Source organism: Cervus elaphus, chromosome 8 (genome assembly GCF_910594005.1).
Source record: "Cervus elaphus chromosome 8, mCerEla1.1, whole genome shotgun sequence".
NCBI lineage: Eukaryota > Metazoa > Chordata > Mammalia > Artiodactyla > Cervidae > Cervus > Cervus elaphus.
Window position 1 is genome coordinate 47,763,415 of NC_057822.1, and position 14,381 is coordinate 47,777,795.

General features: G+C 43.0%; 1 protein-coding gene across 2 annotated transcripts in view; it reads left to right on the forward strand.

Moving 5' to 3' along the window:
- The window catches only part of RFTN2 (raftlin family member 2), a 65,703-nt gene that overhangs the window by 39,867 nt on the left and 11,455 nt on the right, over window positions 1-14,381 (forward strand). For both annotated transcript variants that reach the window (XM_043910489.1, XM_043910488.1), the window contains exon 9: window positions 13,231-13,309. In XM_043910489.1, the coding sequence (XP_043766424.1) occupies window positions 13,231-13,309 (79 nt within the window). The remainder of the gene's footprint in view (window positions 1-13,230; window positions 13,310-14,381) is intronic.

The following is a 14,381-nucleotide window of genomic DNA, read 5'->3' on the forward strand; positions in this document are numbered from 1 at the left end:
GTGACCTTGCTTAGATCACAGATGGCTTAGGCCAAAATGACTTCTTTTTTGTCAAGAAAGCCGTGCCTGGTTCTCTTTTTCTGGGGAACCGCACTCACCCACCCTGTTGGCTCACATACTCATTATCCTGTAATAATGGAATAAAACCAGCAAAAGTACTAAATTACTGTTCTATACACCTGAAACTAACACAGCATTGTAAAGCAACTATACGTCAGTAAGAACAACAAAAAGAAAAAGCAAGAGAATTCCAGAAAAACATCTACATCTGTTTTATTGACTACACTAAAGCCTTTGACTCTGTGGATCACAATAAGCTGTAGAAAATTCTTCAAGAGATGGGAATATGAGACCTCCTTACCTGCCTCCTGAGAAATCTGTATGCAGGTCAAGAAGCAACAGTTAGAACTGGACATGGAACAACAGTCTGGTTCCAAATAGGAAAAGGAGTACATCAAGGCTGTATATTGTCACCCTGCTTATTTAACTTATATGCAGAGTACATCATGAGAAACGCTGGGCTGGATGAAGCACAAGCTGGAGAAATACCAATAACCTCAGATATGCCGATGACACCACCCTTAGGGGAGAAAGCAAAAACTAAAGAGCCTCTTGATGAAAGTAAAAGAGGAGAGTGAAAAAGCTGGCTTAAAACTCAGCATTCAAAAAAACTAAGATCATGGCATCTGGTCCCATCACTTCATGGCAAATAGATGGGGAAACAGTGAGGGACTTTATTTTCTTGGGATCCAAAATCACTGCAGATGGTGACTTCAGCCATGAAATTAAAAGACACTTGCTCCTTGAAAGAAAAGCTATGACCAACCTCAGTTCAGTTAGTCAGTTCAGTCGCTCAGTTGTGTCCGATTCTTTGCAACCCCATGAATCGCAGCATGCCAGGCCTCCCTGTCCATCACCAACTCCTGGAGTTTACTCAAACTCATGCCCATCAAGTCGTTGATGCCATCCAGCCATCTCATCCTCTGTCGTCCCCTTCTCCTCCTGCCCTCAATCCCTCCCAGCATCAGGGTCTTCTCCAATGAGTCAACTCTTTGCATCAGGTGGCCAAAGTATTGGAGTTTCAGCTTCAGTGTCAGTCCTTCCAATGAACACCCAGGACTGATCTCCTTTAGGATGGACTGGTTGGATCTCCTTGCAGTCCAAGGGACTCTCAAGAGTCTTCTGCAACACCACAGTTCAAAAGCATCAATTTTTCGGCGCTCAGCTTTCTTCACAGTCCAACTCTCACATCCATACATGACCACTGGAAAAACCATAGCCTTGATTAGACGGACCTTTGTTGGCAAGGTAATGTCTCTGCTTTTTAATATGCTGTCTAGGTTGGTCATAACTTTCCTTCCAAGGAGTAAGCGTCTTTTAATTTCATGGCTGCAGTCACCATCTGCAGTGATTTTGGAGCCCAAAAAAATAAAGTCAGCCACTGTTGCCACTGTTTCCCCATCTATTTCCCATGAAGTAATGGGACCAGATGCCATGATCTTAGTTTTCTGAATGTTGAGCTTTAAGCCAACTTTTTCACTCTCCTCTTTCACTTTCATCAAGAGGCTCTTTAGTTCTTCTTCACTTTCTGCCATAAGGGTGGTGTCATCTGCATATCTGAGGTTATTGATATTTCTCCCGGCAGTCTTGATTCCAGCTTGTGCTTCATCCAGCCCAGCGTTTCTCATGATGTACTCTGCATATAAGTTAAATAAGCAGGTGACAATATACAGCCTTGATGTACTCCTTTTCCTATTTGGAACCAGACTGTTGTTCCATGTCCAGTTCTAACTGTTTCTTCCTGACCTGCATACAAGTTTCTCAAGAGGCAGGTCAGGTGGTCTGGTATTCCCATCTCTTTCAGAATTTTCCACAGTTTATTGTGATCTACACGGTCAAGAGCTTTGGCATAGTCAATAAAGCAGAAATAGATGTTTTTCTGGAACTCTTTTGCTTTTTCAATGATCCAGAGGATGTTGGCAATTAATCTCTGATTCCTCTGCCTTTTCTAAAACCAGCTTGAACATCTGGAAGTTCACGATTCACGTATTGCTGAAGCCTGGCTTGGAGAATTTTGAGCATTACTTTACTAGCGTGTGAGATGAGTGCAATTGTGCGGTAGTTTGAGCATTCTTTGGCATTGCCTTTCTTTGGGATTGGAATGAAAACTGACCTTTTCCAGCCCTGTGGTCACTGCTGAGTTTTCCAAATTTGCTGATATATTGAGTGCAGCACTTTCACAGCATCATCTTTCAGGATTTGAAATAGCTCAACTGGAATTCCATCACTTCCACTAGCTTTGTTTGTAGTGATGCTTCCTAAGGCCCACTTGACTTCACATTCCAGGAAGTCTGGCTCTAGGTGAGTGATCACACCATTGTGATTATCTGGGTTGTGAAGATTTTTTTGTACAGTTCTTCTGTGTATTCTTGCCACCTCTTCTTAACATCTTCTGCTTCTGTTAGGTCCATACCATTTCTGTCCTTTATTGAGCCCATCTTTGCATGAAATGTTCCCTTGGTATCTCTAATTTTCTTGAAGAGATCTCTAGTCTTTCCCATTCTGTTGTTTTCCTCTATTTCTTTGCATTGATCGCTGAGGAAGGCTTTCTTATCTCTTCTTGCTATTCTTTGGAACTCTGCATTCAAATGGGAATATCTTTCCCTTTCTCCTTTGCTTTTCGCTTCCCTTCTTTTCACAGCTATTTGTAAGGCCTCCTCAGACAACCATTTTGCCGTTTTGCATTTCATTTCCATGGAGATGGTCTTGATCCCTGTCTCCTGTATAGTGTCATGAACCTCCATCCATAGTTCCTCAGGCACGCTGTCTATCAGATCTAGTCCCTTAAATCTATTTCTCACTTCCACTGTATAGTCATAAGGGATTTGATTTAGGTTATACCTGAATGGTCTAGTGGTTTTCCCTACTTTCTTCAATTTAAGCCTGAATTTGGCAATAAGGAGTTCATAATCTGAGCCACAGTCAGCTCCCGGTCTTGTTTTTGCTGACTGTATAGAGCTTCTCCATCTTTGGCTGCAAAGAATATAATCAGTCTGATTTCAGTGTTGATCATCTGGTGATGTCAGTATGTAGAGTCTTCTCTTGTGTTGTTGGAAGAGAGTGTTTGCTATGACCAACCTAGACAGCATATTAAAAAACAGAGACATTACTGACAAAGGTCCATATAGTCAAAGCTATGGTTTTTCCAGTAGTCATGTATGGATGTGAGAGTTGGACAATAAAGAAAGCTGAGCACCAAAGAATTGATGTTTTTGAACTGTGGTGCTGGAGAAGACTCTTGAGAGTCCCTTGGACTGAAAGGAAATCAAACCAGTCAATCTTAAAGGAAATCAGTTCTGAATATTCATTGGAAGGACTGATACTGAAGCTCCAATACTTTGGCTGCCTGATTCAATGAACTGACTCATTGGAAAAGACCCTGATGCTAGGAAGGATTGAAGGCATTGACATTGAAGGGGACGACAGAAGGTGAAGTGGTTGGATGGCATCACTGACTTAATGGACATGAGTGTGAGCAAGCTCTGGGAGTTGATGATGGAGGCCAGGCGTGCTGTAGTCCATAGGGTCGCAAAGAGTCAGCTATGACTGAGTGACTGAACTGAACTGAACTGAAGAACAACTATATCCTGTTATCAGATTATATAAAGTTGTTTTCCTAGGGTGTCCTTAGATTAAAGTTATTGCTTCATTGCCATAGGCAAGATCATACCACTGAGATTTAAAGCTGTGCTACCATTGAATCATCAACATGTGGTCATCTGATATCACGACCTCATCCCAGGGTTATTGTTATCAGTCCTGAACACTTGCCAGAATCCCTTTTTAATCTGTTATCACTGTATAATTATACAAATAGGCCCAACCCTTTTCAAAAAAATCAAGGTGAAAATTTACACCGAATTCTTCAGGACAAATCTGGTTAGGGGATCAGATTACCTGAAACAGCAGTTAATATTGCTGACCTCAAAATAATCACCGAGAAAAAAATGAAAAGAGGAGACAAAATTCCCTCTGTCCACCTCAGATCAGCTCCCCTCTCTCCAGTAATAATCTAGAGCAGGCCGGGAAGGGGGAATGTGCATTTCAATAAGAATCCAAGGTGATTCTGATGCACTTACAGAAATATGGAATTATAACCTTACACTGAGAGGGAAATGTTTTTTAATTTGTTAATTTTTAACTGGAGGATGGTTGCTTCACAATACTGTGCTGGTTTCTGCCATGTATCATCATGAATCAGCCACTGGTATATGTGTGTCCCCCTCCTCTTGAACCTCCCTCTCATCGCCCTCCCTCATCCCTCCCTCTAGATTGTCACAGAACACCAAATTTGAGCTCCCTGTGTCTGGGTCAGACAGTAAAGAATCTACCTGCAATGCAGGCAACCTGGATTCAATCCCTGGATTGGGAAGATTGCCTGGAGGAGGGCCCAGCAACCCACTCCAATATTCTTGCCTGGAGAATGCCCATGGACAGAGGAGCCCGGTGGCTACAGTTCGTTGGGTCGCAAAGAGTCGGACATGACTGAGCAACTAAGCACAACGCAGCATCATACAGCAAATTCTTTGGAACTCAGGGAACACCTAGAAAACTAAAGCCTTTTTTCTTTTTTTTTACAAGAAACAGGGGACATGGAAGGGCTTTTGGCCCTCCAAAATGTCATAGTACATAAACAGGTACATGGCATATCTTTGTCATTAAAATTTAATGGGACAAGGGGGAGGAATTCCAGAGAAAATATATTAAAAGACTCCTGGGGAAGCAATAATGCAAAAAGAGCTGCATGTCAGGCCAGTGAATATGGTAGAAAACATCTGTGAAAAAGGTCGTTGGAGGCTGAGAAGTCTGAGGTGTAGGGACTATTATGAAAGAACAGTGCTTCCAAAAGTAGTTTTAGAGAGAATATTCCTGGTGGCAGATAGGGCTAACCAGGAGTAGTAAATAGGAGTCATCTCAGCACTGGTCTGTTGGTGGTAGCTGCCCAAACACCATAAAAGCAAAGACTCTAATACCAGGATCAGCAGAAAAGAATGTAATCAGTTAGTGAGCATGTGTCTGCTATGAGCATGAAAAGTGGAAGCATAAAGATCGCAAAATAGTTCCTCTTTCTGGAAACCATGAGCACAAAGCAGAGTCAGCAAAGTACAGGGCTTATTCAAGGAGAAGTAAGTACATGTGAAGGAATTCCTAAAGACCTCTCCTAATTTAAACCTCGTAGATCTAACAACAACAAGTAGGCCGCCATAGATATAGAGAGCGAGCTAGTGGATACCAGTATGGAGAGAGGAGGGAGGAGTGAAAAATAGAGATAGGTGACTAAGAAGCACAAACTACTATGTATAAGTTGTGAGGATATACTGTACATCACAAGGAAGATAGCCAATATTTTATAATAATTATAAATGGAGTATAAACTTTAAAAATTGTGAATCACTGTGTTATACACCTGAAACTTATGTAATATTGTACATCAACTATACTTCAATTAAAAAAATAGAAAGCTGGAGAAGGAAATGGCTACCCACTCCAGTATTCTTGCCTGGAAAATCCCATGGACAGAGGAGCCTGGCAGGCTGCAGTCCATGGGGCTGCAAAGAGTTGTACACGACTTAGCCACTAAACAACAACCATCCATCCATAGTCCGTCCATAGTTAGAGGTAATTTGTGTTACTCTTTTGGAGTGATGCTAAATAACCTGTTTGTTAACATGTGAATTCAAAGCATTAACTGATTTGCTCTTGGAGCATCTGAAGCTTCCAGTCTGAGGAATTCTCAGGTTTCTCTAGGAAGAGGCATGATACATGAATCTGTAATGACAACAGCCAAGTCAAGAGGTCCCCCAAGGGCCAAGGTCAGAGGGGTCAGAACCACGAGAGGGTGATCCTTGAGCAGATGCCCAGGATGGAGACAGAGCCAAAGGGTGGACAGCAGCCCTCCCCCAGCTGTGGCCCCTGCAGGAAGGTTCCTGAGAGTCACAGGTCCGCTAGCCTCCTCCCCATCCAAGTGACTGCTCTCAACTGCTTTCTGTGAGAACAGTCTTAAATGGAGTCTCTGTTTCATAAATGATGGAACTCTGTAAAAAAAAAAAAAAATAGAAAGCAACTATACTCCAGTGCAAAATAAAGAAGTTTAAAGCTTGGAAAAAAAATTAGAATTCAAGACTGATTTTACCAAAACAGTAAATGTAAAAGAGGAGGGAGAATTTTTGTTTTGCTTTTATTTATTTTTTTAATTGAAGGATAGTTGCTTTACAGAACTGTGCTGGTTTTTGCCAAACATCAATGTGAATCAACCATAGGTATACATATGTCCCCTCACTCTTGAGCCTCCCTCCCACCTGCCTGCCCATCCTGCCCTCTAGGTTGCTCCAGAGCCCCAGTCTGAGTTCCCTGAGCCACACAGCAAATTCCCACTGGCATCTATTTTATATGTGGTAACGTGTGTTCCCATGCGACTCTCCATACTTCCCACCCCTTCCTTTCTGCCCCCAACACCCGCCCTGGCACCCCTCCTCCCCCACGCCCGTAAGTCTGTTCTCTGTGTCTGTGTCGAGGAGGGACCATTATTATTATGTGCAAATCCACAACCATTCTCCTACATACAGCATTACACATACTCTTAAAACAATTTTGTTAATAAAACACATATAGAAAGTGCATAAAACACAAATATCAGTTCAGTTCAGTCGCTCAGTTGTGTCTGACTCTTTGAGACCCCATGAACTGCAACATGCCAGGCCTCACTGTCCTTCACCAACTCCCGGGGCTTACTTAAACCCATGTCCGTTGTGTTGGTGATACCATCCAACCATCTCATCCTCTGTCGTCCCCTTCTCCTCCTGCCCTCAATCTTTCCCAGCATCAGGGTCTTTTCCAATGACTCAGCTCTTTGCATGAGGTGCCAAAGTACTGGAGTTTCAGCTTCAGCATCAGTCCTTCCAATGAACACCCAGGACTGATCTCCTTTAGGATGGGCTGGTTAGATCTCCTTGCAGTCCAAGGGACTCTCAAGAGTCTTCTCCAACACCACAGTTCAAAAGCATCAAATCTTCGGCGCTCAGCTTTCTTTATAGTCCAACTCTCACATCTATACATGACCACTGGAAAAACCATACCCTTGACCAGATGGACCTTTGTTGACAAATATACATAATTATAATTATAATTATAAAAACACTGTTTAATTACCACTGGACAAGACAGTGGCAGCCTAGAACTACCCCATCATACCCACTCCCTTCATGCAGAGGTAACATGACCCCAACTCTTAGGATGATCACTTCCTTCTTTTGCCTAATAGTCTTACCACTCATGTTTGTATCCCTAAATAAACAATTTAGTTTTGCTTGTTTTGATTTTATAAAAACGGAATTATATATATTCTTTCATGGGCTTCTGTGGTGGCTCAGATGTTAAAGAATGCACCTGCAATGCAGGAGACTCAGGTCTGATCCCTGGGTCGGGAAGATCCCCTGAGAAGGGAATGGCTACCCACTCCAGTATTCTTACCTGGAGAATTCTATGGACAGAGGAGCCTGGCAGGCTATAGTCCATGGGGTCGCAAAGAGTCAGACATGACTGAGTGACTAACACTTTCACTTTCTTGCTAGTCTTTCACATGCTGCTGCTTTCACTTAGCACCGTAATAGTTACCCGCACCTCCACTGTAAGAGCTGTGTGTGGGTGTTCATGCATCTATCTTGCTGCTGATGCTTTGGCTTGCTTTCAGGTGTTGGCTGTGACAAGCATACTGTTCTGAACCTGAGCCCAAGTTTCTCAAGGGTGTAGACCAGGAAGTGGAATTGCTGGGTCACAGGGCATTTCTTTAGCTTTCTAGATATAAATGCTGAACTCTTTTCAAGTAGAATGTTGCGGCTTACTCTCCCACCAGCAGAACATGAAAATTCCCGTTGCTCCAACAAAAAAATATTGTCATACTTTTAAATTTTGCCATTCTGGTGATTGTATATATAGTGTGATCTCAGTGTGGTTTTAGTTTGTACTTACCTAATTGCTACTATAATCGAGCACATTTTTATACATTTCTTGACCACTGAGATTATTCTTATGTTAAGTACCTGTTTGAACCTTTTGCCCACATTTAAAATTGTATTTATAGGAGTGTTTAAATGTATATTGGATGAGGCTTTTTATTTGTTTTATGTGTATTGTGACGGTCTCCCTGATTCTTTCTGAGGCTTGTCTTTTTTACTCTCTTTATGGATGTCTTTGTTTTAAGGGGTTTTTTGTTTGTTTTTAATATTTATTTATTTGACTGCACCAGGTCTTAGCTGTGGCATGGGGGATCTCCTCCCTGATCAGGGATCAAATCCAGGCCCCCTGCACAGAAAGCATTGCACAAATTGAAGTTATTTTTCTTAGTTTAGTTCATGAGAGTTATCAGGAAGCTAGTATTTTTCTTGATTGTCTGTTGACAACATAGCAAACCTCCCTCCCTTAAAAATAACCAAGTAGAGAGTCTTTTTGTTTTCTTATGAAACGCATAGAAGAAGACAGGAAAGGGAGAAGGAAGCATTTACTAAGCATCTGCTATGCTCCAGGTCTGTGCCAAGAACTTTATATCCACCATGTCAAAGGTCTTCTCAGAACCATCTTTGTTTTACAGAAGAGAAACAGGAGGCTCAGAAAGATAGGATGACTTCATCAGTGTCACATAGCCAGTAAGCAACAAAGCTGGGATGCAAACCCAGGGTCAGTGTGACTCTAAAGTCATACGTGCTGTTTTTCCCACACTGCACTGCCTCTGTTAAACACGTCACAGAGAAATGATGTGTCCGGATATTGTGTAGTACAAAGTTGTAGAACTGGTTGAACACATTTCTCCCCCTTCTGTGTTCTGGCTCCTCTGCCCGTACTGCCAATACAAACCCTGGCTCACTCTCCCCAGGTCGCACACTCCTGTCTGCCCACATCGAAAGATGAGCTCACTCCCAAGGCAGAGAGAAGAAGCCCCTTGTCCCAGGGACAGCAGCAGTCCTGGGGGTTTCTCTTGCCTCTCCCAGGTCCACACCTGTCCTCTGAACCTTTGCTTAATCCTGGGTGTGACCCCAGAGCCGACTCAGCCTTCATACTTTCACTTTGCTTCAACTGATTTCTTCTGGTCAAACACCTGGACCTGACCTTGCTTCTCCCACTGGTTTCACTTTTCCAATCAGCCTCACTGATTTGACCTTCACTTTTCTTCCTTCAGCATGGCCCAGGGTCCCAGATCCTACCTAGGCTTTGGCCTTGGGTGTCATGGTACTTTCCTGGACCTTCTCCTGGACTGATGACCCTCCTTTCCCCTCTAGGCCCTTGTATCCATTCGCTCTACTTTCCGCCACTGCTGCAGGGAACCCAGCCCCCCCCCCCCGGCTGCCCTGGCTAACCTGTACCTCATGATGACAGTGGAGCTATCTCTTGCCCTCAGGAAGGAAGGACTAGCAGATGTTTTCACATCTTCTTTGAAAGTATTCCCTTGAGCAGCTTATACATGCAGTCTGTGTGTGTGTGTGTGTGTGTGTGTGTGTGTGTGTGTGTGTGTTAGTCACTCAGTCATGTCCTACTCTTTGCAACCCCGGGGACTGCCAGACTCCTTTGTCCATGAAATTCTCCAGGCAAGAATGCTAGAGTGGGTTGCCATTCCCTTATCCATGGACTCTTCCCAATCCAGGGATCGAATATAGGTCTCCTGCATTGCAGGCAAATTCCTTACTGCCTGAACCCCCAGGGAAGCCCCTACTTGCAGTCTGTACTCATCACCAAAGCAGGTTGTGCTATAACTTCTACAGAGTTTATGTGGAAATCAAGCATTTTCCAAAAGCTGCATTGATTTTCTATTATATCAAAGCATGACCACCCATTAATAACACTCCAAAAGAGAATCTAAATGTTCTTAACGCTCCCAGAGAAGTATTGAGTTACTCAGTTAACTAATAGTACTTTCTGGGTAAAAAAAAATTTCTGTAGGGAATAGCAGGTGTAGGCTCTGTCCAGGAACTTCCAGGAGAGCATTTGAAGATCTCTCTGATCCCATAATGACGTCACCAGTCAAATCCTTTCAGAAGCCTGTGCTACAGAGCAAATGTCCTATCCAAGCTCAGTAGACAGAGTTACCTCTGGAGCTCCTGGAGACTCTGAGGGACTCACTTGCCCTGTCCCTCTGTATGATTTCAGACCTCTTTCCCTTTCATTCTACCATGATTGCCATTCTCCAAACCAAAAGGCATTCCACATCTCACAGATATTCTGAAAATAGCAGGGAATCTTCCAGACCCAGGAGTCAAAACTGTGTCCCTTACATCTCCTGCATTGGCAGGCAGGTTCTTTACCACTGGCATCACCTGGGAAGCCCAAAAATAGCAAGACTTTTTTTTAACAGAAAGCAGTTTATTTCATGTAACTAATTAATTAATTTTTGGCTGCTCTGGGTCTTTGTTGCTTTGCATGGGCTTTCTCTAGTTGCAGTGAGCAGGAGCTACTCCTCATGGCCGTGAAAAGGCTTTTCACTGCAATGGCTTCTCTTGTTGCGGAACACAGGCTCTAGCGCACAGGCTCAGTAGTTGTGGCACTTGGGCTTAGCTGCTTCGAGGCATGTGGAATCCTCCTGGCCCAGGGATCGAACCCATGACCTCTGCTTTGGCAGGTGGATTCCCACCCACAGCGCCACCAGGGAAGTCCCAGCAGGACCTATCTTAAATCAGAATGTCCTTTAGAAAACCAGAGACAGTGAGGTCTTAGACATATTTCAAATTAAGTCTAACTCAAGGACCTCCCAAGAGATGGGAAAATGCTAACCTTCCAAAGTCTTACCTGGGCAGCCAAAGACTGTCCTAAGATAGGCAGCCTTTGAGTAACTGTCTCCACACTTACTGTTTTACCCCATTCATAAAGGTTGAGAAGCCTGCTGTCGGCCGAACATCACACCCTAGTACACTCAGATTTGCCCCATCCTATAATCTTTTGGGGAAAACTCATCAAGGGTCACCCCCAGTCCCTACCCTGGGGCCCCAGGAGACTTTCTATTCAAGAAGACTAATCGTCCCCTGACTTCTCGCCTTTGGACAGTTCTAGGCCTGGTTCCTGCATGTGACTCTCCACCTACGTCACATGCCTTGAACATTATCCAGGGACCTCTGCTCTCCTTGTTCCCCCTTTCCTTGGCTGTTCTCTCTGGAAGATGTTCTTGATTCTAAGATATGTTCCTCCCACTCAACCCTACCCCACATTTCACTAAATGAATGGGGGAACTGGGAGGAAATCCCATTTGCTGTGCTCCTTCCAGTGGCAAGCGCAGCGGACGCTCTTCATATCCACTGACTTATTTATCTATCACAAAGCCCTTGATAGGAAATGAAAGAGAATTTTAAAACTTCGCCAAAGTCAGCAGGTATTAGGTAGTATCATCAGCCATTTCAGTACTGTCAGCTGGGGGGGAAAACAGCACAACCTGGGAGCTGTGAGTCCTGGGGGACTTACTAAGAGCTCTAGTTCAGGATACAGTCTCTCAGAGAGCTCTGAGGAATGCTCCCAAGAGGTGAGGCAGACAGGTCAGCATGTGCATAGTTTTGGAAAAGGGTGACATGCAGTCAAGCACACATTGGTAGAAGGTTAGTCATAAGGAACGGGTATCTCAGTTCATGACTTTAGATCTTTTCTAAGTATGGGAAGATATAAGACACGAGGTTCGTTAAAAAAATCCTCCTAAAATATTTCTAGCTATGGGACGGCCTGTTTTCCCAGAGCACCAAGTGCTTCATTCTGATCTTCACCTGAATTCCTTTCAGAGTGAATTGTAAGTCAGTGGTTACATTGACTAATGACTTGATTCTTGTAGAACTAGATGGTGAGCAGCATTCTTTGTTTTACTGTAGAATTGAGCCTAGAATCCAGGACCGTCTGCTTCTAAAGCCACTGCCCTTTCCCGTATTCTCCCTGCCGCCAAATAGCCAGCCTGTTCCGTGCACCACCAGCCCCTTCCCGTCTCACGCTGACGTCTCCAGATGACTCAAACTGTTCCCCAAAGCTAGGAGATATTTCACACCATGTCTTTTTTTCAAAGATAGAGTCAAACTAAAATGAGATTAGACTAAAAGCAGTCTTTTAAAAATAAAAAAAGAAGCAATCTCTCATTACCACTTTGTGGGAAGATTTGCTCTTTCTCAAAATTCAACAGTATCAGTAAGTTTGGGATTTTCGAATTGTGTGGGGTTGACCACTAGGGCCAGAGTTTCAATGTTTCATTTGTTTTCCAGAAAAAAGAGCTCAGCATAAAATGCAGCTAATAGTGAGGTTTTGTTGGGGTTTTTTGCATAATAAAAGTCGTAACTGAGCAACATTAGCTACAGACACCCCTCCCCATAAATCCATGGAGACTCTGTGAAAAGCATTTCAGAGAAATCCAAACCCCAAGTAGTCTTTGGCAAAGGGTAATTTGCCATGATGGTAGTTAAATAAGGAGAATATTGAGTAGCTGACTACAAAGAAGCATCTGAAAATGAAACTAGCTGTGGCTCAAGTCCCTCAATGGAAAATGTATATAAATTTCTCACATGTGGCAGTCCAAACTGGTCTCTTTCTTTCATAAGACAAATTTGACAATGCATACCAAGGAGCTTAAATCATACCCTTTTGGCCTAATAATCCCACGCCTATGAATTTATCTCAAGGAAATAAGTCATAACGAATAAAGAAGACTATACATATTTCTATAGCAGCATTATTTATAATTAGCAGAAAGCCGGAAGCAACCTAATTTTCCAGTAATAATGGAAAGGCTTAGTACATTTTGGTATCTTAATTCTTTGGGATATCATGCAGCTATTAAGAATATGATCATAATGTACAAGCAAGAAAAGAGATAAGCATAGAATACAGAATACAAAATGCAAATATGCAGTGGTTATAGACATGCAGAAATATGCACGTTGATAAGCAATAAGAGGGAAGACCATGAGATGAAACCACGTATGTTAGCACAGTGAGATTACAAGTTTTAAACATTAAGAATTTCTTTTATAAGGACTATATTTAGCTTTTAGGGATTTTTTTCCCCTTGTTTTATCTGCTGCAACTTATATAGGCTATTTGATAATTATTATTAGATCAGAAGATTATTTTACAAAGAATACATGTGGAACATTCTAGCCAAGTGTGAAATATAGAGAATTACTAAGTTAGAAATGCTAACGCTCTTGTTTTAATTTGCAGTGAGGGGAATTTGGCTACAAAGCAGGTTGTATTCCTTCAGAGACCAGTTATGTGGAATTCAGCTGCTCAAACACCAGAAGTGAGTAAAAGTGATGCTTTTTGAACTGTTAAACTGAACCATTCAATCCTTAATCTCTCACTGTAATTCTAAATAGTGAACAGATGAGGAAGTGGGAACCTAATAAGGAAACAGCCTTCTGAACCAACATATAACAAGGGAAATATGCCAACAAACAGGAATATGAGACGGTTCTGAACGAAATCAGAATATGACCCCAAAGTATGCCATTTGGGTGTATAGATTACTATTCAGAGCTAAAGGCAACGACACAGAACCTCTCCCTTTCTGACAGAAGCAGGGCATAAATTTTCCTTTTGCCAATGTGACAAAACTTTCCCTGTGTGAAGTGGCTTCCCTCTCCTGTACCAGAGACGACTCATCACTGGGAGCACCACCTGCAGCCCCCACAACTTACTAAGCCCCCTCTTGCATTAGTTTCCCAAATACCTGTGCTCATGTGTGCTGTCATGTCCAGACTCCTCGAAACCCTGTGGGCCGTGACCCGCCAGGCTCCTCTGTCCATGGGGATTCTCCAGGCAAGAATACTGGAGTGGGTTTCATTTCCTCCTCCAGGGAATCTTCCCGACTCAAGGATCAAACCTGGGTCTCCTGCACTGCAGGTGGATTGGATTCTTTACCACTAAGCCATCCCCAAATACTTACCTTCCCACAGTTTACTGCCCCTAAAACCCCAAATCCCTTCTTATTTGTCTGGTCACTTCACCACAGTGTGACACCCTTTGTAAAATGAAAATCATCTCCCAGGTCTAACTGCCTCTTTGGGCTTTCCTTCCCTGTGCAGCCTTTGTGTGCATCCAAAATAAACCTTTTCTCCTATTATATTCTAGTTTAATTTGCAGGTGTGAGATGCTGAACCTAAGATGACTGAGGAAAAGATTTTCTGCTCCTACAGTTATAAGCCTCATAAGTGAATGTGCCTGATATTATGACAGATCTGTGCAATCTTGACTTCTGACGGCACTTCTGTATTGTCTCCTCAAGGTCATATGTTTTCAGTTCTTTGCTGAAGGGCTCTGCTGAGTCTCAAGTCACCTTATTCTTACCAGACTCCTACTAGATGCACACTTAG